The sequence below is a fragment of the Hippoglossus hippoglossus genome, chromosome 3, assembly GCF_009819705.1.
Source record: "Hippoglossus hippoglossus isolate fHipHip1 chromosome 3, fHipHip1.pri, whole genome shotgun sequence".
Lineage (NCBI taxonomy): Eukaryota > Metazoa > Chordata > Actinopteri > Pleuronectiformes > Pleuronectidae > Hippoglossus > Hippoglossus hippoglossus.
In genome coordinates this window covers 29328244-29351482 of record NC_047153.1, presented here as the reverse complement: position 1 = coordinate 29351482, position 23239 = coordinate 29328244, and the positions used below count along the sequence as shown (strand labels likewise).

The window sequence follows — 23239 nt, the reverse complement described above, 5'->3', positions numbered from 1 at the left end:
GTGTTTGGTCGAATTGGATCAATCTTGGTGAACCCACACCAGGCCCTAGTGGTGGGGATGATGAATCCATCCAGAAAGTAATCTCTGCTGGTTATCACATTTGCTCAGCTCCAGAAGAAGTCCAGTGCAGAGCCATTATTTACCCCCATCTTGCCATCTCCAATGTGCGACAAGCTGTGACTTGCAATAAGAATGTGGGTCTTATATGCAACAACAAACAACAAGGACTTCAGCAAGAGTGTTTTGATTATGAGATTAAATTCAAATGTTGTGAGTGTCCAACACCTTCTACTGTAAAACCAAGTACTATACCTGCTACTACTTCAACCGCAACACCTACTACCACAACTGCAACAACAACTCAGCCACCAACAACTACTACTACGACCACCACTGAAACAACTACCACCACCAGGGCACCTACAGCTGGACCATGCCCTGGGGGACATGATATGAAATGTGTTTGGTCAAATTGGATCAATCTTGGTGAGCCCACACCAGGCCCTAGTGGTGGGGATGATGAATCCATCCAGAAAGTAATCTCTGCTGGTTATCACATTTGCTCAGCTCCAGAAGAAGTCCAGTGCAGAGCCATTATTTACCCCCATCTTGCCATCTCCAATGTGGGACAAGCTGTGACTTGCAATAAGAATGTGGGTCTTATATGCAACAACAAACAACAAGGACTTCAGCAAGAGTGTTTTGATTATGAGATTAAATTCAAATGTTGTGAGTGTCCAACACCTTCTACTATAAAACCAACTACTATACCTGCTACTACTTCAACCGCAACACCTACTACCACAACTGCAACAACAACTCAGCCACCAACAACTACTACTACGACCACCACCCCTACTACTACAACTGAAACAACAACTCGGCCAATTACAACAACTACTTCAACCTCCACTGAAACAACTACCACCACCAGGGCACCTACAGCTGGACCATGCCCTGGGGGACATGATATGAAATGTGTTTGGTCGAATTGGATCAATCTTGGTGAGCCCACACCAGGCCCTAGTGGTGGGGATGATGAATCCATCCAGAAAGTAATCTCTGCTGGTTATCACATTTGCTCAGCTCCAGAAGAAGTCCAGTGCAGAGCCATTATTTACCCCCATCTTGCCATCTCCAATGTGGGACAAGCTGTGACTTGCAATAAGAATGTGGGTCTTATATGCAACAACAAACAACAAGGACTTCAGCAAGAGTGTTTTGATTATGAGATTAAATTCAAATGTTGTGAGTGTCCAACACCTTCTACTATAAAACCAAGTACTATACCTGCTACTACTTCAACCGCAACACCTACTACCACAACTGCAACAACAACTCAGCCACCAACAACTACTACTACGACCACCACCCCTACTACTACAACTGAAACAACAACTCGGCCAATTACAACAACTACTTCAACCTCCACTGAAACAACTACCACCACCAGGGCACCTACAGCTGGACCATGCCCTGGGGGACATGATATGAAATGTGTTTGGTCAAATTGGATCAATCTTGGTGAGCCCACACCAGGCCCTAGTGGTGGGGATGATGAATCCATCCAGAAAGTAATCTCTGCTGGTTATCACATTTGCTCAGCTCCAGAAGAAGTCCAGTGCAGAGCCATTATTTACCCCCATCTTGCCATCTCCAATGTGGGACAAGCTGTGACTTGCAATAAGAATGTGGGTCTTATATGCAACAACAAACAACAAGGACTTCAGCAAGAGTGTTTTGATTATGAGATTAAATTCAAATGTTGTGAGTGTCCAACACCTTCTACTGTAAAACCAAGTACTATACCTGCTACTACTTCAACCGCAACACCTACTACCACAACTGCAACAACAACTCAGCCACCAACAACTACTACTACGACCACAACTGAAACAACTACCACCACCAGGGCACCTACAGCTGGACCATGCCCTGGGGGACATGATATGAAATGTGTTTGGTCAAATTGGATCAATCTTGGTGAGCCCACACCAGGCCCTAGTGGTGGGGATGATGAATCCATCCAGAAAGTAATCTCTGCTGGTTATCACATTTGCTCAGCTCCAGAAGAAGTCCAGTGCAGAGCCATTATTTACCCCCATCTTGCCATCTCCAATGTGGGACAAGCTGTGACTTGCAATAAGAATGTGGGTCTTATATGCAACAACAAACAACAAGGACTTCAGCAAGAGTGTTTTGATTATGAGATTAAATTCAAATGTTGTGAGTGTCCAACACCTTCTACTATAAAACCAACCACTATACCTGCTACTACTTCAACCGCAACACCTACTACCACAACTGCAACAACAACTCAGCCACCAACAACTACTACTACAACCACCACCCCTACTACTACAACTGAAACAACAACTCGGCCAATTACAACAACTACTTCAACCTCCACTGAAACAACTACCACCACCAGGGCACCTACAGCTGGACCATGCCCTGGGGGACATGATATGAAATGTGTTTGGTCGAATTGGATCAATCTTGGTGAGCCCACACCAGGCCCTAGTGGTGGGGATGATGAATCCATCCAGAAAGTAATCTCTGCTGGTTATCACATTTGCTCAGCTCCAGAAGAAGTCCAGTGCAGAGCCATTATTTACCCCCATCTTGCCATCTCCAATGTGGGACAAGCTGTGACTTGCAATAAGAATGTGGGTCTTATATGCAACAACAAACAACAAGGACTTCAGCAAGAGTGTTTTGATTATGAGATTAAATTCAAATGTTGTGAGTGTCCAACACCTTCTACTGTAAAACCAAGTACTATACCTGCTACTACTTCAACCGCAACACCTACTACCACAACTGCAACAACAACTCAGCCACCAACAACTACTACTACGACCACCACTGAAACAACTACCACCACCAGGGCACCTACAGCTGGACCATGCCCTGGGGGACATGATATGAAATGTGTTTGGTCAAATTGGATCAATCTTGGTGAGCCCACACCAGGCCCTAGTGGTGGGGATGATGAATCCATCCAGAAAGTAATCTCTGCTGGTTATCACATTTGCTCAGCTCCAGAAGAAGTCCAGTGCAGAGCCATTATTTACCCCCATCTTGCCATCTCCAATGTGGGACAAGCTGTGACTTGCAATAAGAATGTGGGTCTTATATGCAACAACAAACAACAAGGACTTCAGCAAGAGTGTTTTGATTATGAGATTAAATTCAAATGTTGTGAGTGTCCAACACCTTCTACTGTAAAACCAAGTACTATACCTGCTACTACTTCAACCGCAACACCTACTACCACAACTGCAACAACAACTCAGCCACCAACAACTACTACTACGACCACCACTGAAACAACTACCACCACCAGGGCACCTACAGCTGGACCATGCCCTGGGGGACATGATATGAAATGTGTTTGGTCAAATTGGATCAATCTTGGTGAGCCCACACCAGGCCCTAGTGGTGGGGATGATGAATCCATCCAGAAAGTAATCTCTGCTGGTTATCACATTTGCTCAGCTCCAGAAGAAGTCCAGTGCAGAGCCATTATTTACCCCCATCTTGCCATCTCCAATGTGGGACAAGCTGTGACTTGCAATAAGAATGTGGGTCTTATATGCAACAACAAACAACAAGGACTTCAGCAAGAGTGTTTTGATTATGAGATTAAATTCAAATGTTGTGAGTGTCCAACACCTTCTACTATAAAACCAACTACTATACCTGCTACTACTTCAACCGCAACACCTACTACCACAACTGCAACAACAACTCAGCCACCAACAACTACTACTACGACCACCACCCCTACTACTACAACTGAAACAACAACTCGGCCAATTACAACAACTACTTCAACCTCCACTGAAACAACTACCACCACCAGGGCACCTACAGCTGGACCATGCCCTGGGGGACATGATATGAAATGTGTTTGGTCGAATTGGATCAATCTTGGTGAGCCCACACCAGGCCCTAGTGGTGGGGATGATGAATCCATCCAGAAAGTAATCTCTGCTGGTTATCACATTTGCTCAGCTCCAGAAGAAGTCCAGTGCAGAGCCATTATTTACCCCCATCTTGCCATCTCAAATGTGGGACAAGCTGTGACTTGCAATAAGAATGTGGGTCTTATATGCAACAACAAACAACAAGGACTTCAGCAAGAGTGTTTTGATTATGAGATTAAATTCAAATGTTGTGAGTGTCCAACACCTTCTACTATAAAACCAAGTACTATACCTGCTACTACTTCAACCGCAACACCTACTACCACAACTGCAACAACAACTCAGCCACCAACAACTACTACTACGACCACCACCCCTACTACTACAACTGAAACAACAACTCGGCCAATTACAACAACTACTTCAACCTCCACTGAAACAACTACCACCACCAGGGCACCTACAGCTGGACCATGCCCTGGGGGACATGATATGAAATGTGTTTGGTCAAATTGGATCAATCTTGGTGAGCCCACACCAGGCCCTAGTGGTGGGGATGATGAATCCATCCAGAAAGTAATCTCTGCTGGTTATCACATTTGCTCAGCTCCAGAAGAAGTCCAGTGCAGAGCCATTATTTACCCCCATCTTGCCATCTCCAATGTGGGACAAGCTGTGACTTGCAATAAGAATGTGGGTCTTATATGCAACAACAAACAACAAGGACTTCAGCAAGAGTGTTTTGATTATGAGATTAAATTCAAATGTTGTGAGTGTCCAACACCTTCTACTGTAAAACCAAGTACTATACCTGCTACTACTTCAACCGCAACACCTACTACCACAACTGCAACAACAACTCAGCCACCAACAACTACTACTACGACCACCACTGAAACAACTACCACCACCAGGGTACCTACAGCTGGACCATGCCCTGGGGGACATGATATGAAATGTGTTTGGTCAAATTGGATCAATCTTGGTGAGCCCACACCAGGCCCTAGTGGTGGGGATGATGAATCCATCCAGAAAGTAATCTCTGCTGGTTATCACATTTGCTCAGCTCCAGAAGAAGTCCAGTGCAGAGCCATTATTTACCCCCATCTTGCCATCTCCAATGTGGGACAAGCTGTGACTTGCAATAAGAATGTGGGTCTTATATGCAACAACAAACAACAAGGACTTCAGCAAGAGTGTTTTGATTATGAGATTAAATTCAAATGTTGTGAGTGTCCAACACCTTCTACTATAAAACCAACCACTATACCTGCTACTACTTCAACCGCAACACCTACTACCACAACTGCAACAACAACTCAGCCACCAACAACTACTACTACAACCACCACCCCTACTACTACAACTGAAACAACAACTCGGCCAATTACAACAACTACTTCAACCTCCACTGAAACAACTACCACCACCAGGGCACCTACAGCTGGACCATGCCCTGGGGGACATGATATGAAATGTGTTTGGTCGAATTGGATCAATCTTGGTGAGCCCACACCAGGCCCTAGTGGTGGGGATGATGAATCCATCCAGAAAGTAATCTCTGCTGGTTATCACATTTGCTCAGCTCCAGAAGAAGTCCAGTGCAGAGCCATTATTTACCCCCATCTTGCCATCTCCAATGTGGGACAAGCTGTGACTTGCAATAAGAATGTGGGTCTTATATGCAACAACAAACAACAAGGACTTCAGCAAGAGTGTTTTGATTATGAGATTAAATTCAAATGTTGTGAGTGTCCAACACCTTCTACTGTAAAACCAAGTACTATACCTGCTACTACTTCAACCGCAACACCTACTACCACAACTGCAACAACAACTCAGCCACCAACAACTACTACTACGACCACCACTGAAACAACTACCACCACCAGGGCACCTACAGCTGGACCATGCCCTGGGGGACATGATATGAAATGTGTTTGGTCAAATTGGATCAATCTTGGTGAGCCCACACCAGGCCCTAGTGGTGGGGATGATGAATCCATCCAGAAAGTAATCTCTGCTGGTTATCACATTTGCTCAGCTCCAGAAGAAGTCCAGTGCAGAGCCATTATTTACCCCCATCTTGCCATCTCCAATGTGGGACAAGCTGTGACTTGCAATAAGAATGTGGGTCTTATATGCAACAACAAACAACAAGGACTTCAGCAAGAGTGTTTTGATTATGAGATTAAATTCAAATGTTGTGAGTGTCCAACACCTTCTACTGTAAAACCAAGTACTATACCTGCTACTACTTCAACCGCAACACCTACTACCACAACTGCAACAACAACTCAGCCACCAACAACTACTACTACGACCACCACTGAAACAACTACCACCACCAGGGCACCTACAGCTGGACCATGCCCTGGGGGACATGATATGAAATGTGTTTGGTCAAATTGGATCAATCTTGGTGAGCCCACACCAGGCCCTAGTGGTGGGGATGATGAATCCATCCAGAAAGTAATCTCTGCTGGTTATCACATTTGCTCAGCTCCAGAAGAAGTCCAGTGCAGAGCCATTATTTACCCCCATCTTGCCATCTCCAATGTGGGACAAGCTGTGACTTGCAATAAGAATGTGGGTCTTATATGCAACAACAAACAACAAGGACTTCAGCAAGAGTGTTTTGATTATGAGATTAAATTCAAATGTTGTGAGTGTCCAACACCTTCTACTGTAAAACCAAGTACTATACCTGCTACTACTTCAACCGCAACACCTACTACCACAACTGCAACAACAACTCAGCCACCAACAACTACTACTACAACCACCACCCCTACTACTACAACTGAAACAACAACTCGGCCAATTACAACAACTACTTCAACCTCCACTGAAACAACTACCACCACCAGGGCACCTACAGCTGGACCATGCCCTGGGGGACATGATATGAAATGTGTTTGGTCAAATTGGATCAATCTTGGTGAGCCCACACCAGGCCCTAGTGGTGGGGATGATGAATCCATCCAGAAAGTAATCTCTGCTGGTTATCACATTTGCTCAGCTCCAGAAGAAGTCCAGTGCAGAGCCATTATTTACCCCCATCTTGCCATCTCCAATGTGGGACAAGCTGTGACTTGCAATAAGAATGTGGGTCTTATATGCAACAACAAACAACAAGGACTTCAGCAAGAGTGTTTTGATTATGAGATTAAATTCAAATGTTGTGAGTGTCCAACACCTTCTACTATAAAACCAACCACTATACCTGCTACTACTTCAACCGCAACACCTACTACCACAACTGCAACAACAACTCAGCCACCAACAACTACTACTACAACCACCACCCCTACTACTACAACTGAAACAACAACTCGGCCAATTACAACAACTACTTCAACCTCCACTGAAACAACTACCACCACCAGGGCACCTACAGCTGGACCATGCCCTGGGGGACATGATATGAAATGTGTTTGGTCGAATTGGATCAATCTTGGTGAGCCCACACCAGGCCCTAGTGGTGGGGATGATGAATCCATCCAGAAAGTAATCTCTGCTGGTTATCACATTTGCTCAGCTCCAGAAGAAGTCCAGTGCAGAGCCATTATTTACCCCCATCTTGCCATCTCCAATGTGGGACAAGCTGTGACTTGCAATAAGAATGTGGGTCTTATATGCAACAACAAACAACAAGGACTTCAGCAAGAGTGTTTTGATTATGAGATTAAATTCAAATGTTGTGAGTGTCCAACACCTTCTACTGTAAAACCAAGTACTATACCTGCTACTACTTCAACCGCAACACCTACTACCACAACTGCAACAACAACTCAGCCACCAACAACTACTACTACGACCACCACTGAAACAACTACCACCACCAGGGCACCTACAGCTGGACCATGCCCTGGGGGACATGATATGAAATGTGTTTGGTCAAATTGGATCAATCTTGGTGAGCCCACACCAGGCCCTAGTGGTGGGGATGATGAATCCATCCAGAAAGTAATCTCTGCTGGTTATCACATTTGCTCAGCTCCAGAAGAAGTCCAGTGCAGAGCCATTATTTACCCCCATCTTGCCATCTCCAATGTGCGACAAGCTGTGACTTGCAATAAGAATGTGGGTCTTATATGCAACAACAAACAACAAGGACTTCAGCAAGAGTGTTTTGATTATGAGATTAAATTCAAATGTTGTGAGTGTCCAACACCTTCTACTGTAAAACCAAGTACTATACCTGCTACTACTTCAACCGCAACACCTACTACCACAACTGCAACAACAACTCAGCCACCAACAACTACTACTACGACCACCACCCCTACTACTACAACTGAAACAACAACTCGGCCAATTACAACAACTACTTCAACCTCCACTGAAACAACTACCACCACCAGGGCACCTACAGCTGGACCATGCCCTGGGGGACATGATATGAAATGTGTTTGGTCAAATTGGATCAATCTTGGTGAGCCCACACCAGGCCCTAGTGGTGGGGATGATGAATCCATCCAGAAAGTAATCTCTGCTGGTTATCACATTTGCTCAGCTCCAGAAGAAGTCCAGTGCAGAGCCATTATTTACCCCCATCTTGCCATCTCCAATGTGGGACAAGCTGTGACTTGCAATAAGAATGTGGGTCTTATATGCAACAACAAACAACAAGGACTTCAGCAAGAGTGTTTTGATTATGAGATTAAATTCAAATGTTGTGAGTGTCCAACACCTTCTACTGTAAAACCAACTACTATACCTGCTACTACTTCAACCGCAACACCTACTACCACAACTGCAACAACAACTCAGCCACCAACAACTACTACTACGACCACCACCCCTACTACTACAACTGAAACAACAACTCGGCCAATTACAACAACTACTTCAACCTCCACTGAAACAACTACCACCACCAGGGCACCTACAGCTGGACCATGCCCTGGGGGACATGATATGAAATGTGTTTGGTCAAATTGGATCAATCTTGGTGAGCCCACACCAGGCCCTAGTGGTGGGGATGATGAATCCATCCAGAAAGTAATCTCTGCTGGTTATCACATTTGCTCAGCTCCAGAAGAAGTCCAGTGCAGAGCCATTATTTACCCCCATCTTGCCATCTCCAATGTGGGACAAGCTGTGACTTGCAATAAGAATGTGGGTCTTATATGCAACAACAAACAACAAGGACTTCAGCAAGAGTGTTTTGATTATGAGATTAAATTCAAATGTTGTGAGTGTCCAACACCTTCTACTGTAAAACCAAGTACTATACCTGCTACTACTTCAACCGCAACACCTACTACCACAACTGCAACAACAACTCATCCACCAACAACTACTACTACGACCACCACCCCTACTACTACAACTGAAACAACAACTCGGCCAATTACAACAACTACTTCAACCTCCACTGAAACAACTACCACCACCAGGGCACCTACAGCTGGACCATGCCCTGGGGGACATGATATGAAATGTGTTTGGTCAAATTGGATCAATCTTGGTGAGCCCACACCAGGCCCTAGTGGTGGGGATGATGAATCCATCCAGAAAGTAATCTCTGCTGGTTATCACATTTGCTCAGCTCCAGAAGAAGTCCAGTGCAGAGCCATTATTTACCCCCATCTTGCCATCTCCAATGTGGGACAAGCTGTGACTTGCAATAAGAATGTGGGTCTTATATGCAACAACAAACAACAAGGACTTCAGCAAGAGTGTTTTGATTATGAGATTAAATTCAAATGTTGTGAGTGTCCAACACCTTCTACTATAAAACCAAGTACTATACCTGCTACTACTTCAACCGCAACACCTACTACCACAACTGCAACAACAACTCAGCCACCAACAACTACTACTACGACCACCACTGAAACAACTACCACCACCAGGGCACCTACAGCTGGACCATGCCCTGGGGGACATGATATGAAATGTGTTTGGTCAAATTGGATCAATCTTGGTGAGCCCACACCAGGCCCTAGTGGTGGGGATGATGAATCCATCCAGAAAGTAATCTCTGCTGGTTATCACATTTGCTCAGCTCCAGAAGAAGTCCAGTGCAGAGCCATTATTTACCCCCATCTTGCCATCTCCAATGTGGGACAAGCTGTGACTTGCAATAAGAATGTGGGTCTTATATGCAACAACAAACAACAAGGACTTCAGCAAGAGTGTTTTGATTATGAGATTAAATTCAAATGTTGTGAGTGTCCAACACCTTCTACTATAAAACCAACTACTATACCTGCTACTACTTCAACCGCAACACCTACTACCACAACTGCAACAACAACTCAGCCACCAACAACTACTACTACGACCACCACCCCTACTACTACAACTGAAACAACAACTCGGCCAATTACAACAACTACTTCAACCTCCACTGAAACAACTACCACCACCAGGGCACCTACAGCTGGACCATGCCCTGGGGGACATGATATGAAATGTGTTTGGTCAAATTGGATCAATCTTGGTGAGCCCACACCAGGCCCTAGTGGTGGGGATGTTGAATCCATCCAGAAAGTAATCTCTGCTGGTTATCACATTTGCTCAGCTCCAGAAGAAGTCCAGTGCAGAGCCATTATTTACCCCCATCTTGCCATCTCCAATGTGGGACAAGCTGTGACTTGCAATAAGAATGTGGGTCTTATATGCAACAACAAACAACAAGGACTTCAGCAAGAGTGTTTTGATTATGAGATTAAATTCAAATGTTGTGAGTGTCCAACACCTTCTACTGTAAAACCAAGTACTATACCTGCTACTACTTCAACCGCAACACCTACTACCACAACTGCAACAACAACTCAGCCACCAACAACTACTACTACGACCACCACTGAAACAACTACCACCACCAGGGCACCTACAGCTGGACCATGCCCTGGGGGACATGATATGAAATGTGTTTGGTCAAATTGGATCAATCTTGGTGAGCCCACACCAGGCCCTAGTGGTGGGGATGATGAATCCATCCAGAAAGTAATCTCTGCTGGTTATCACATTTGCTCAGCTCCAGAAGAAGTCCAGTGCAGAGCCATTATTTACCCCCATCTTGCCATCTCCAATGTGGGACAAGCTGTGACTTGCAATAAGAATGTGGGTCTTATATGCAACAACAAACAACAAGGACTTCAGCAAGAGTGTTTTGATTATGAGATTAAATTCAAATGTTGTGAGTGTCCAACACCTTCTACTGTAAAACCAAGTACTATACCTGCTACTACTTCAACCGCAACACCTACTACCACAACTGCAACAACAACTCAGCCACCAACAACTACTACTACGACCACAACCCCAACTACTACAACTGAAACAACAACTCGGCCAATTACAACAACTACTTCAACCACCACAGAAACAACTACCACCACCAGGGCACCTACAGCTGGACCATGCCCTGGGGGACATGATATGAAATGTGTTTGGTCAAATTGGATCAATCTTGGTGAGCCCACACCAGGCCCTAGTGGTGGGGATGATGAATCCATCCAGAAAGTAATCTCTGCTGGTTATCACATTTGCTCAGCTCCAGAAGAAGTCCAGTGCAGAGCCATTATTTACCCCCATCTTGCCATCTCCAATGTGGGACAAGCTGTGACTTGCAATAAGAATGTGGGTCTTATATGCAACAACAAACAACAAGGACTTCAGCAAGAGTGTTTTGATTATGAGATTAAATTCAAATGTTGTGAGTGTCCAACACCTTCTACTGTAAAACCAAGTACTATACCTGCTACTACTTCAACCGCAACACCTACTACCACAACTGCAACAACAACTCAGCCACCAACAACTACTACTACGACCACAACCCCAACTACTACAACTGAAACAACAACTCGGCCAATTACAACAACTACTTCAACCACCACAGAAACAACTACCACCACCAGGGCACCTACAGCTGGACCATGCCCTGGGGGACATGATATGAAATGTGTTTGGTCAAATTGGATCAATCTTGGTGAGCCCACACCAGGCCCTAGTGGTGGGGATGATGAATCCATCCAGAAAGTAATCTCTGCTGGTTATCACATTTGCTCAGCTCCAGAAGAAGTCCAGTGCAGAGCCATTATTTACCCCCATCTTGCCATCTCCAATGTGGGACAAGCTGTGACTTGCAATAAGAATGTGGGTCTTATATGCAACAACAAACAACAAGGACTTCAGCAAGAGTGTTTTGATTATGAGATTAAATTCAAATGTTGTGAGTGTCCAACGCCTTCTACTGTAAAACCAAGTACTATACCTGCTACTACTTCAACCACAACTGCAACAACAACTCAGCCACCAACAACTACTACTACGACCACAACTCCTACTACCACTACTGAAACGACAACAACAACTCAGCCACCAACAACTACTTCAACCACCACAGAAACAACTACCACCACAATGGCACCTACAACAGGACCTTCTACACAAACACCTACCACAATTGTGGTGACAGGAAGAACTCAACCAGTTACACTACCAGTTACACTGCCACTGATTTGCCATTGCTTTCATAATGGTACAAAGTTCAGCAGTGGTAAGTTCTAATTACTAAAGGCACACCTTTTCTAAACTTTGCATTCCATTTGAGAAATATTGATGGTATACACCATTGTGGTTTCTACCATACATTTTGGCTTATTGCTTTGGTTTATTCACCAACCTAATTTTGGTATATAGCTTTTCATAACCCTTACTCAGGCAGAAATGACTTGAATTAGCACAACTCTATTTGGTAAATAACTAGACTGACTAGACTGGTCATGCAGTTAAATATTGAAATCAAGACAATCAGAAAGATCTAAGATAAAAGGAAGTTGAGTGGCTTCTATGAACTGTCTTGATATGTAATAAACTGACTCTCTGGTTGAACTTTGACCATGTACAGGTATAAGACATACACTGAACATATTTCCCTGAAGAGAGAAGAAAATGCAAATTTCTGATTCAGTTGCTCTGGACCTTTTCCAGAGCCTTTCCTGCCAGCACCCTAGTAAAGAATGAGCCTGTATGAGAAAACAGCAGCAAAATGTCTAGAAAATCCACAGTTAGTGAGTGGGTGTGTTGATATATTTGCAGGTTGATGCACTGTTTTACTGTGCTTTTTTCACCTTTGGTTTGACATACATATAAATGCTATGGATGATCTGGAAACACCATTGACTTTTTTACAATTTCAGACAGACAAGTAACAGCTGAAATGAATATTAAAGCAGCAAAACATCGTTAAGAGTTTTTGCATCTAGGCGGCGACCTCATCACTTCCCCGGATATGATTACATAGAGATTTGTAGTAAAGAAAAAATATTTTTGACCCCCCTGTCAGAGTCTGTAGGTGGATGCTAGGGTGGTTAATTGACTGGCAGCAACTTAGGGCAGCAGAGTTATTGAAAAGCCAAAGGAGAGATGGGAAACATTTGCATATTGTGAGGGTGTGTATGGTTCTGTATGGAGGAAGTAAAGCAGTGCAGCTTAACTGCCTGAAGTAGCTCAACATTTGTGACATCCTTGAATTGCTTGTTTCTTGTCTTTGCATTTACTTTGTACGTAATCTCGAGGCACAACATTTTTTTTTTGCAGCATTACTCTTACATTTTATCCCAGCTGGTCATTTACAAGCAGAATTTTAAAAGCACAAGTGTCTTCATATTAGTCATATAGAAATAGTGTTAAGCTCCTTCATCTGTCATTGGGACACTTGTGTCAGTGTGACTGAGTGTATGTTTACTGTATATCAGTATATTCAGTATATCACTCTGTGTTATGCATGTTTAATTCATGCTTTCAAATACGTGACAGAACGTTTTCAGGAATATTCTTGCGCCTCATTTGCAGGTTCCATAGTCTACAATGAGACAGACCATGATGGCCACTGTTACCTGGGGTACTGCGATGAGAACTGTCATGTAGTGCAGAAACACTACAAGTGTGCTGCATCTGGGAGAGATTGCAATGATGAAACTCCCCCAAGAGAGGTGATTCTTTATTTCCACTTTGTTCATGCACATACTTTTTTTAATGCATTTGTTGAACTGCTATAAGCATCAATAAATAATTTTGTATTCTATGGGAATACCACCCCCTCCTTTTTTCTTTAATTCCAACCTATGATTCTCCTCACAGAATGGCGAAACTTGGAAGGGAAAGAACTGTAGTGTAGGAATATGTGATAATGGCTCTGTGACCTATAAACACACACAATGTCCAACTCTGGAGCCTCTAGTATGTGCAAATACCTTCCCTGCTATCGAAGTGAAGAATGATGATGAATGTTGCTCCCACTACGAATGCCAATGTAAGTCTGTCCTACTTCACTTTGTTCCCAGTTCGCAACATTTTTAAGTTCAATATATGGTAGATTTTGAACTAGTGACGTAGTTATTTGATTTGACTTACACTATCTTATAATCTTATTTTTAACAATGGATGTTGTGTATTAGATCATTTCAGATGACTTGAAATCTTATTTTTAAAATGTAATATCTTCATCCTATTCAGGTATATGCTATGGTTGGGGAGACCCCCATTATGTCACCTTCGATGGAACATACTATGCTTTTCAAGGCAACTGCTCCTACTGGCTGGTGAAAGAGATCCTGCCTAAATACAACTTCAGCGTTATGATCGATAACGTCTACTGCAATTCACTTGATGACTTGTCCTGTCCTCAATCCATCACTGTCTTCTACAAAAGCTTCAAGATCTTTATTACACAGAAGGATATTAAGGGCATTTTCACAAACCAGGTAATCAAATGGCACCATTAACATAAAAAATGTATTATTCAAACCTTCAGTGCAAATGCAACCATAGGTTTGGACTTGCTAAGTTGCCATAACTGACCTGATCCTAATTTTTAAAAGCGTCCAAAGAGGGGATTTCATACAATATAGAGTAAATGCATCGAAAAAATGGGTGGGTTATAGAAGGGTTATTTGTGACATTCACTTCTTTATGCATTTGTTTTAGATTTCTGTGAATGACAAGCCTGTAAGTCCTGCATATCAGAAGGATGACTTCCGCATAGTCACCACCGGTATTGATACAGTGCTCGTCATCCCGAAAATTCATGCCAAGGTCACCTTCTCAGGGCTCATATTCAGCATCTCCCTGCCCTACAGTGAATTTGGTGGCAACACTCAGGGACAATGTGGTAAGTCTAAATTAAACGAGATGACAGTTGTAGTTTTGTGATAATTTCAACAAACCGATTCTACCTATTTGACACATCTTCAGTATGATTCATTGTTGGGGGAAAAAAGAGCTCATATAATTTTTTTTATTACATAATCCTTGTGATTCAGCAAGAAGACAACACTTGAGTTTGAGTTGTATCAATGTTTTACCAATTACTAATGATGAGGATTTCTCTAGGCACATGTGACAACAACCGGACAGATGACTGCATGTTGCCCAGTGGGAAAATCGATCCTTCGTGTCCTCATATGGCGCACAAGTGGCACAGTAACAACAGTCACTGTGAACCTCCAGTTCAGCCCCTACCAACACCAACGCCAAATACCTGTAATACCACCATCTGTGAGATAATCAAGAGCAGGTAGGAAGAAAATGGAAACAAGTGTCAGAAATGCACCAGTCATCTCTAACATCTGGTTAAATCATCAGTTAATGTTAATTCTCTGTTGTAAATTTTATAATTTACATATTCTTTAATTTACATGTTTTTGTATTGGTGTATTATACGAGTAATTACACACACCTCTGGATGGAAATATAAATGTCCTGTGTAAAGCCTTACAAGCAAATATAAATTAAATGAATGTCCAAACTTTTACATCTTGGCATGCCTGTGTAATGCCAAGAGGTGATGCATTCAGTTTGTGTCCTCTTTCTATAAATCTCCAGTGTGTTTGAAGCTTGCCACAAGATCATCGACTACAGTCCATTTGTTGAGGGCTGTGAGTTTGATGTTTGCCACATGCACATTCATCACATTGGCTGCAGTAGCTTAAAATCCTACGCTGAAGCCTGTGCCGATGTTGGACTATGTATTGACTGGAGGAATGCCACGAAAGGACTCTGTGGTATGCAAATCAAATATGCAATATTTATTTCAAGCACAATTACACACAAAAAAGAAAATCACCAATGACATCACAGCAATGACCTCTTCTTAAAAAAATCTTGTCTTGCCTTCTCCTCATAGAATTTAAATGTCCAAGTCCCAAAGTGTATAAGGCATGTGGCCCTCTGGTGGAGCCTACCTGTGATTCCTGGTATATCAGTTTACTTCCAATTTATTTTTGCCCATTGCAATAATCACTTTTTATTGATTTATGAATGTGCTGCCTCACACTGTATACTGTTGTGTCTGCCAGGTACAACAAGAAATTCATAGACACTGTCAATGAGTTCAGTGCCATGACAGACGGGAAGCTGGAGGGTTGTTACTGCACAAGTGGCAGCTTACTCCTCTCTTCCAACTCACAAGAATGTGTGCCAGACTGCGGTAGGAAGAGATGGCACGGCTGTACAGCGAAAAGCTGTGTTGCACTTATGAATGTTGTGATCTGCTTGATGGCTTTTTGTGACTAAATCAAAACCTCATTAGTTTTTCATCAAAATCACTGGTTTGTAGATACAGTCATTTAACTAACAAAAGAGAATTTGGACATGTACTTTAAAACATGAGCTCAATGCTAACCAAATGTTTTTCAATATGAAGAGGCAGTATAGTAGGTAATATTATTTTTAAAATCACAATAAATGAATTCAAACTTGATTCCAGAGAGGATATATTGACTATTAACGTATTAACCTGAGCCCTTGAGGTCTATGATGGAAATAACTGTATACTTACTTATTTTCCTCCAAACAGAAATTTGTCGGCTGCCAAACAAAAAATGGGTGAAGGTAAATAATTTTTCTACACTCAATTATTACATAATCTTTTGACCGGCCTGTGATTGTGCCATGGTCCCTGCCAGAATAGTTAAATAAACACTGTGTTCTCAGGCCAATGCAACATGGATAGAAGGCTGTGAGGAGTGTATATGTGAGGAGGACTCCAAGCAGGTCACCTGCCGAAATGTGTCCTGTCCAACGCAGCCACCACTCACCTGTGACCAAGAAGGTCAGGTCAAGGTCACTGACACTACCGGCTGCTGTCAGAAGGAGAAATGTGGTAAGTGAGAACCAAGAAGGAAGCATCTCTTAACACTGTAGTCACAGCTTTCCTGCTCAATTCACAGTGATTCTACTTATTTAACATATACATTTGTATTTGTGTTTAGCCTCTCTCAGTATATTCTGAGGGAAACATCCTGAGCAGCACTTTATTCTGGATTGATTTTGTATTTATCAGATGTCCACTAACTTGTACTACAGTGGGACAGACCTCTGATGCAGCTGTTGTAAATTAATGTTCCACCAGTAGACTCTTTCCTGCTGTTGATTGTGAAGTAGAAAAAACTAAAAGAATAGGGTCCATGTGATAGTATGAAGTATGAATGTGATAGTATGAAGATGACTGATGACATACATATTGTAATTGTAATGGACCACAAAAGTGCAGCAAATGACAAATGACCACATCGTCCTGTTTTCATGCCTGTATGAATTTTATAAGCACTTGTTTTTTAGTGTCAGATCTCCTGGATTGTTATTTGATGGTGTGAACAGTCCTTTCTGAACTCATCTATCTGTGTCTTTGAACAGAGTGTGATGTGAGGCACTGCCCTGATTCTGTGCCGCCCTGTCCTGCTGGTCACACTCTAAAAACCGTTAAGGGAGTCTGCTGTGTCAAATACTCCTGCGGTGAGTGTGCTCATGTGTGTGAATGTTATTTTGCCACTGTGATTGTTGCAGCACATTCAAAAGGAATTCAATGATTGGTCCTTTTCCTTTACAGAGCTTAAACCAAATGTGTGTGTTGTCAACAACCAAGAATATGAGGTGAGACATATCACATCTACATCTGTTTTTTTTGTGTCCGTCTGTGTGTGTGTGTCTTGAAATTACCACTATGTTTTTAACATATCATAACAAATGATATTTGCTACTTAAATGTTCAGTGTGGAGGATTTAGTGGCATCCAGTGGTCATGTTGCAGACTTACCCTCCCTTTCCAAGTGTGTAGGAGCAGCTACAGTTGCCTTTGGGTATCAGAAAAACACAAAAGAAGCAGCACTAAAGCCAGCATTTGGTTTGTCTCTTCTGGGCTGTAGCTACTGCCATTCCATGGAACAGAACCCAGTCCTGAGCTGTGTCCAAAATCATCCACTCACTCACCATCCCCTACTCCACTATATAGGGACTTCTATGTAAAGGACTATATAGTGAACTCATTGGCAAAAGGAAAAAATGCGTTCGAACACTACTTAGTGCATTTTCTTTCCACTGATAAGTACATGATTGTCACAGGATTAATTATTTATTGTGGGAAATCCCACAATAAATTTGTTAATGTTAATTTTACACTACCCTATCATCTCTCTGACATGAGTGCATTGTATGATGGTATATATGGCTTGGTTAGTGACCATTGTGTACACTATTTTTCCCGATGCATTCTGGTAAGAAATAATCCACTATATAGTGTATTAAATGTTTTACTTAAATTCAGACAGCACTACAAAATGGTGAACTCACTATATAATGAACTATATATAGATTAGTAAGTGCTTTAGGACACAGATGTCAGGTCATTATAAACTAATTAAAACATAATTTTGAATATTATATTCCATTTCCGCCAAAAAGATTTCCCTAAATCCTTCACTCATAGATACACCTGCTACATATAGTGCAATCTAATGCGACTGCTCAGCGACAAATTCTCCTTTTACAAAGATCAGTTTTAGACTGACACTGTGATTTTAACCATATGTTTATAATTGAAGCTGTAGTTTACAGTGGTGTTGTATTGGACTGTACTATACTGCATAGTGTTTCTAATGTTCTACCCACCCCATTTACAAACATATGTATCTGTAACCATGCCGACTCTCTGTCCATCCAGGTTGGAGAACCAGTGCTCATGAACCCATGTGATAACTGCACCTGTAGTGATCAGATAGACACCAGCAGCCGTCTGCACTCGATAAAATGTCAGCCTCTACCATGTGACAAACACTGCCCTCTGGTAAGACTGCTCTCTTCCCCCCCCTCTATCAGTTCATTCTTACATATGAACGCTCTGTGAATTTATGGATGAGCAGATTCACTGACCGCATTCTCTTCTAGTAGTTTTTTTAAACCTTTCAACAGTAATGAACCATGTCTTCTAGTTGCTGTTTAAATCCATTCTGCCATTATTGAATGAGTAAATCCATCGATAACTTCAATTAAATTTCTTACATATATGGAAGTGCACCAATAACAGAAAATCTGTTGATAGAGCCATACTGTGAATCCACTGAATACTAAGCACAACATTAAATTCAATTATTCTCATTTAGACTTGATCTTTTTGCTGTTTTTACATTTTGCTGTTTTCTTTGTATGGTGAGTTTTTTTGTCTGTGTGTCTCTCCTCAGGGTTATGACTACCAGAGCGTCCCTGGTCGGTGCTGTGGAAAGTGTGTCCAAACAGGCTGCTTTGTGACGCTGTCGAACAATGAAACACACACCTTAAAGGTTTGTGTATATGAGTGCACATGCAATGTATGTGTGTTTGGAGAGAGAAGAGTAGAAAAAGAGATACAATTTTATTTTTAGATACAATGATAAGGCTGCCAGATCACATTGTGTTAATTTGTGCAGGTGCACCTTTATTAATTCCTCCGCACTGGTGATAGCCAGTGGTCAGAGGCATTATGTTTTCAGGTTGTCCCTCCGTCACATTCTTATGAACAAAATATCTCAAGAACGCCTTGAGGGAATCTTTTCAAATTTGGTACAAACATTTTGTTTGACTGAAGGATGAACTGGTGAGATTTTGGTGGTCAAGGTTCAAGATTGCTGGGACCTCACAGAGGAACTTTTTTGCCTTGTGAACACGATATCTCAAGAACACCTCCAAGAAATCCTTTCAAATTTGGTATAAATGTTTGCTTGAACTCACAAATGAACTAATTTGATTTTATTGGTCAAGGGTCAAATGTAAAGGTCAGGGTGCCCTCATATAAGTCCAGAAAGAAATGTATGTAGGCTGAAACTGCACTGGTTGGTGAGGGCATACAACCACAGGGCGGTAATTCTAGTTTCTGTGATTTCAGTATAAAATAATATACAGTATAATGGCAGATTGAAATAGAACAAGCCTATGGATGTGGAGTTTAAAAAGGTCACTCTTGGTATAGTTCCAGGGATTGTGCGCTTTTCACAGGATAAATAAGAGAAGAGAATCAGTATCATATTTTAGATTGAAAATCTGCAAGTTGATACATGATTATCAAACAAACGCTGTCTGAAATAGAGGCAAACATAATAATAAAAAACTCCACTATGCTGCATTTTGGAAAGTGATTAACAATTAACTAGTTGGAAGTGACGTTGTTTCTTCATATTAAAATGTTTTTGGCTCAGAGTCAGTGCCTTGATGTCTGAACAACATCAGTCCACAGAGTAGATATGAAGATGGTAGTGAAACTGATGCAGTGCTGCCTGATATTGTGCACTAACATTCTGTTATGTTATTCCTCAGCCTGGAACCACTTGGATCCCCACTGGGAACCCCTGTGTGAAGTTTGAGTGTGTAAAGATCGGTAATCAGTTCATCACCGTTGAGGCCAGGACTGTGTGTCCTTCCTACGACCCCAATGAATGCATACCGGTAGACTGAACACACACACACACACACACACACGCACACAAACACACCCCATCATCATTATGACATTGCTTCTTAAATATGCGAACAAACTGCCTCCTATTGTCTAATGTGAATCTTTACAGAATGAAACATTCCCCAACAGAATGCTGATGTGAATCTGTTTATCTCCACACAGGGAACAGAGACCATAGCTCCAAATGGATGCTGTCATGTCTGTATGTATTGCTTCCATTAGGTTTTCATAGCTGCATAAACAATGACATGGCCACACTGTTCTTACATTCTGGTTACACTAAGCCTCAGGATGAACATTAGAGCATTTAACCTTTCATACAAAAAACGACAGTCACACTGCTGGCCTTACAAGCATGTGTCTTCATGACTGAGGATTAATGCCTTATTACATTTTAAAGCAACTCTTAGAATGCATTTAAAAGGTATAGATAAGCATAATATTGAGCCTCCTCTTATTTTCACAAATCTGCCCATGCGTTTTTATACAGTTTAGTGTTGATCGAGAGCAATTAACAGACAACTCAGAGAGGTTCTTACTGCTTAGTTCCATTAAACTGTAGCATTATTTGTTTTACTTGTAACAGCAAATACAAATACACCAAAATAAGTCCAGAGCAAAAGCAAAAACAAAAGCCAAAGAAGTTATCATAGTGCTCTACCATAATCTTCACTGTCCACACATGTAAAGATAAAACATGAGTAGAACAGGATAATTGAGATGTTATTCCCTTACAATATATGTCTCCTGGCTGCCTCAGGTGTGAAGAAGGTTCGTCCATGCAACGTGTCCACCACTGCTGTGCAGCTGGAGAGCAAGGGCTGTCAGTCCAAACACCTGGTGAATGTCACATCGTGCAGTGGAGCGTGTGGTACCTTCAGCTTGTGAGTCCCCTTTGCATCAATTTTCTTGTTTTCAGTGTCATGCAGAACCCTTAATACAATGGAAACCACTCCGGGCCAAATTGATCACTATAAGAGGTAGATTATTGTAACCAAGTTGTGTAGCATCTGTATGATCATCCCAGAACCTGAGAGAAAGGTAACTGCACTTTTTAAAATAAGGGCAATGTCAAATATCACATTTCAGATTAATACAAATAATAATAATAACTTTATTCGTACAGCCCTTATCTAAACAAGGTTACAAAGTGCTTCACAAAAACAACCATGGCAAAAAGAAGAATAAATTATAGTAAAAGGTATTCCATTGAGTTAAATTTGAAGGGCCAAATCTTAACATAATAAGGTCAAGACCTTATCAGGGTTATTTTCTCTCTCTTTATTATTTTCTCACTCTTCCGGAATACAACTCATTTCACCGGCTCAGTGGTACTAACCATGAACTGCTTTTTATGAGTGAAAGTGCCAGAAAACTGAAATTACAGATTGAAAAAGAATTAGCTAAATTCCTGTATGAATATAAGATGAACTGTCTAAACAGCTCTGAATTCTCAAATTTAAATTTAAATTGATTTCATTACACCCGTCCTTCCACTTTCCTCACACCAGCATTTCTCTCTTCTCTCAGCTACTCCACCAAAATGAGATCCTTGCAACACATGTGTTCCTGCTGCCAGGAGTTGGCCACGTCTGAGAGGCAGGTCCAGCTCTTCTGCCGTGACAACACTGAGATCACCTACACCTACATCCACATTGACACCTGTGGGTGCCTCAAGACGGAATGCTCTGTGCTTGGCCGCAGTGAAATGGCGAACACTCCCTCCAGCACCAGGTCCCGTCGACGCAGGAGATGAGGCAAATATGAGGACTCAGCCCCTCGTAGTGCTCATGAATACGTAGGAGCGTGAATGAACAATCAGCTTTATTTGCATACCTGATTCCTCTATTTATGTTTTATGCATTAGCATACTAAGCTTATGTTTGACAAAATTGTAAACTTACACAATTTTCATTAATAAAGATCATACTGTAGCTGCAGGCTAATCAAATCTGTTTCTGCCCTGGTTTCCTACTGAATGTACAGTGTGTGTGAGTCTGTACATGTGAGTATGTAACTATTTAAATTTCACTATTAGTCATGCATTTCCTCTCAGGCTGTGTAACAACTAGCTAGCTGCCACAAATTCAATTTAATGTGTGTTTACTGTGAATTTCATTACTGTTCTAAATGAAAGTTCATTAAACACACTATAATGGCATCTTGGTTTCATTTTTCTATCCATTAAGAATGCCATCAATCTCATTCACCTGGTAGGATACATAGCTGCGCTGGCCAAAGCCGGGCTAATCACCAGCACTGTCGAAGAGAACCACTCCTGTGGTTTTGGAACTTCTTGACATCAAGCAGACAGTATGTCCTCTCTTCCTGGAAGGTGACAGGAAATTACGCCTATTGCCTTAGCCGACCTGCGTAGGAGTGATCTTTATTTTATAAGTCAATGTCAAAGTGAGTGTTTGTGTTTAGCTGCCTCCACCTTGATCTTTGTTAACACTCAGCTGTGGCCACATCCTGCTCTCAGTTTACTCCCAAACCCAACATGTAAGATAAAGGTCTCACAGAAACATCATGGAAAAGCTGAGATGACAGAGCAGCCAAACACAACACATGGGAG

General features: G+C 42.1%; 1 protein-coding gene across 1 annotated transcript; it reads left to right on the top strand.

Moving 5' to 3' along the window:
• The first annotated feature begins 12188 nt into the window (after positions 1-12188).
• Positions 12189-22797, top strand: LOC117759501 (intestinal mucin-like protein). Its single transcript, XM_034581656.1, has 19 exons — positions 12189-12453; positions 13752-13891; positions 14040-14211; positions 14415-14662; positions 14886-15069; positions 15291-15474; positions 15783-15961; positions 16084-16153; positions 16256-16386; positions 16756-16790; positions 16893-17061; positions 17595-17693; positions 17788-17831; positions 18898-19020; positions 19415-19513; positions 20523-20651; positions 20827-20866; positions 21425-21548; positions 22195-22797. The coding sequence occupies exons 1-19, from the start codon at positions 12318-12320 to the stop codon at positions 22418-22420; spliced, it is 2532 nt and encodes an 843-aa protein (XP_034437547.1). The 5' UTR covers positions 12189-12317; the 3' UTR covers positions 22421-22797.
• Positions 22798-23239: the final 442 nt, after the last annotated feature.

Excerpts from the sequence above, each read along its gene's own strand:
- LOC117759501 (XM_034581656.1), top strand. The coding sequence starts at position 12,318 with ATGGCACCTACAACAGGACCTTCTACACAAACACCTACCACAATTGTG. Across the intron at positions 15,070-15,290 it reads CAACACTCAGGGACAATGTG|GCACATGTGACAACAACCGG; the intron begins GTAAGTCTAAAT and ends GGATTTCTCTAG. Across the intron at positions 17,062-17,594 it reads CTGTCAGAAGGAGAAATGTG|AGTGTGATGTGAGGCACTGC; the intron begins GTAAGTGAGAAC and ends GTCTTTGAACAG.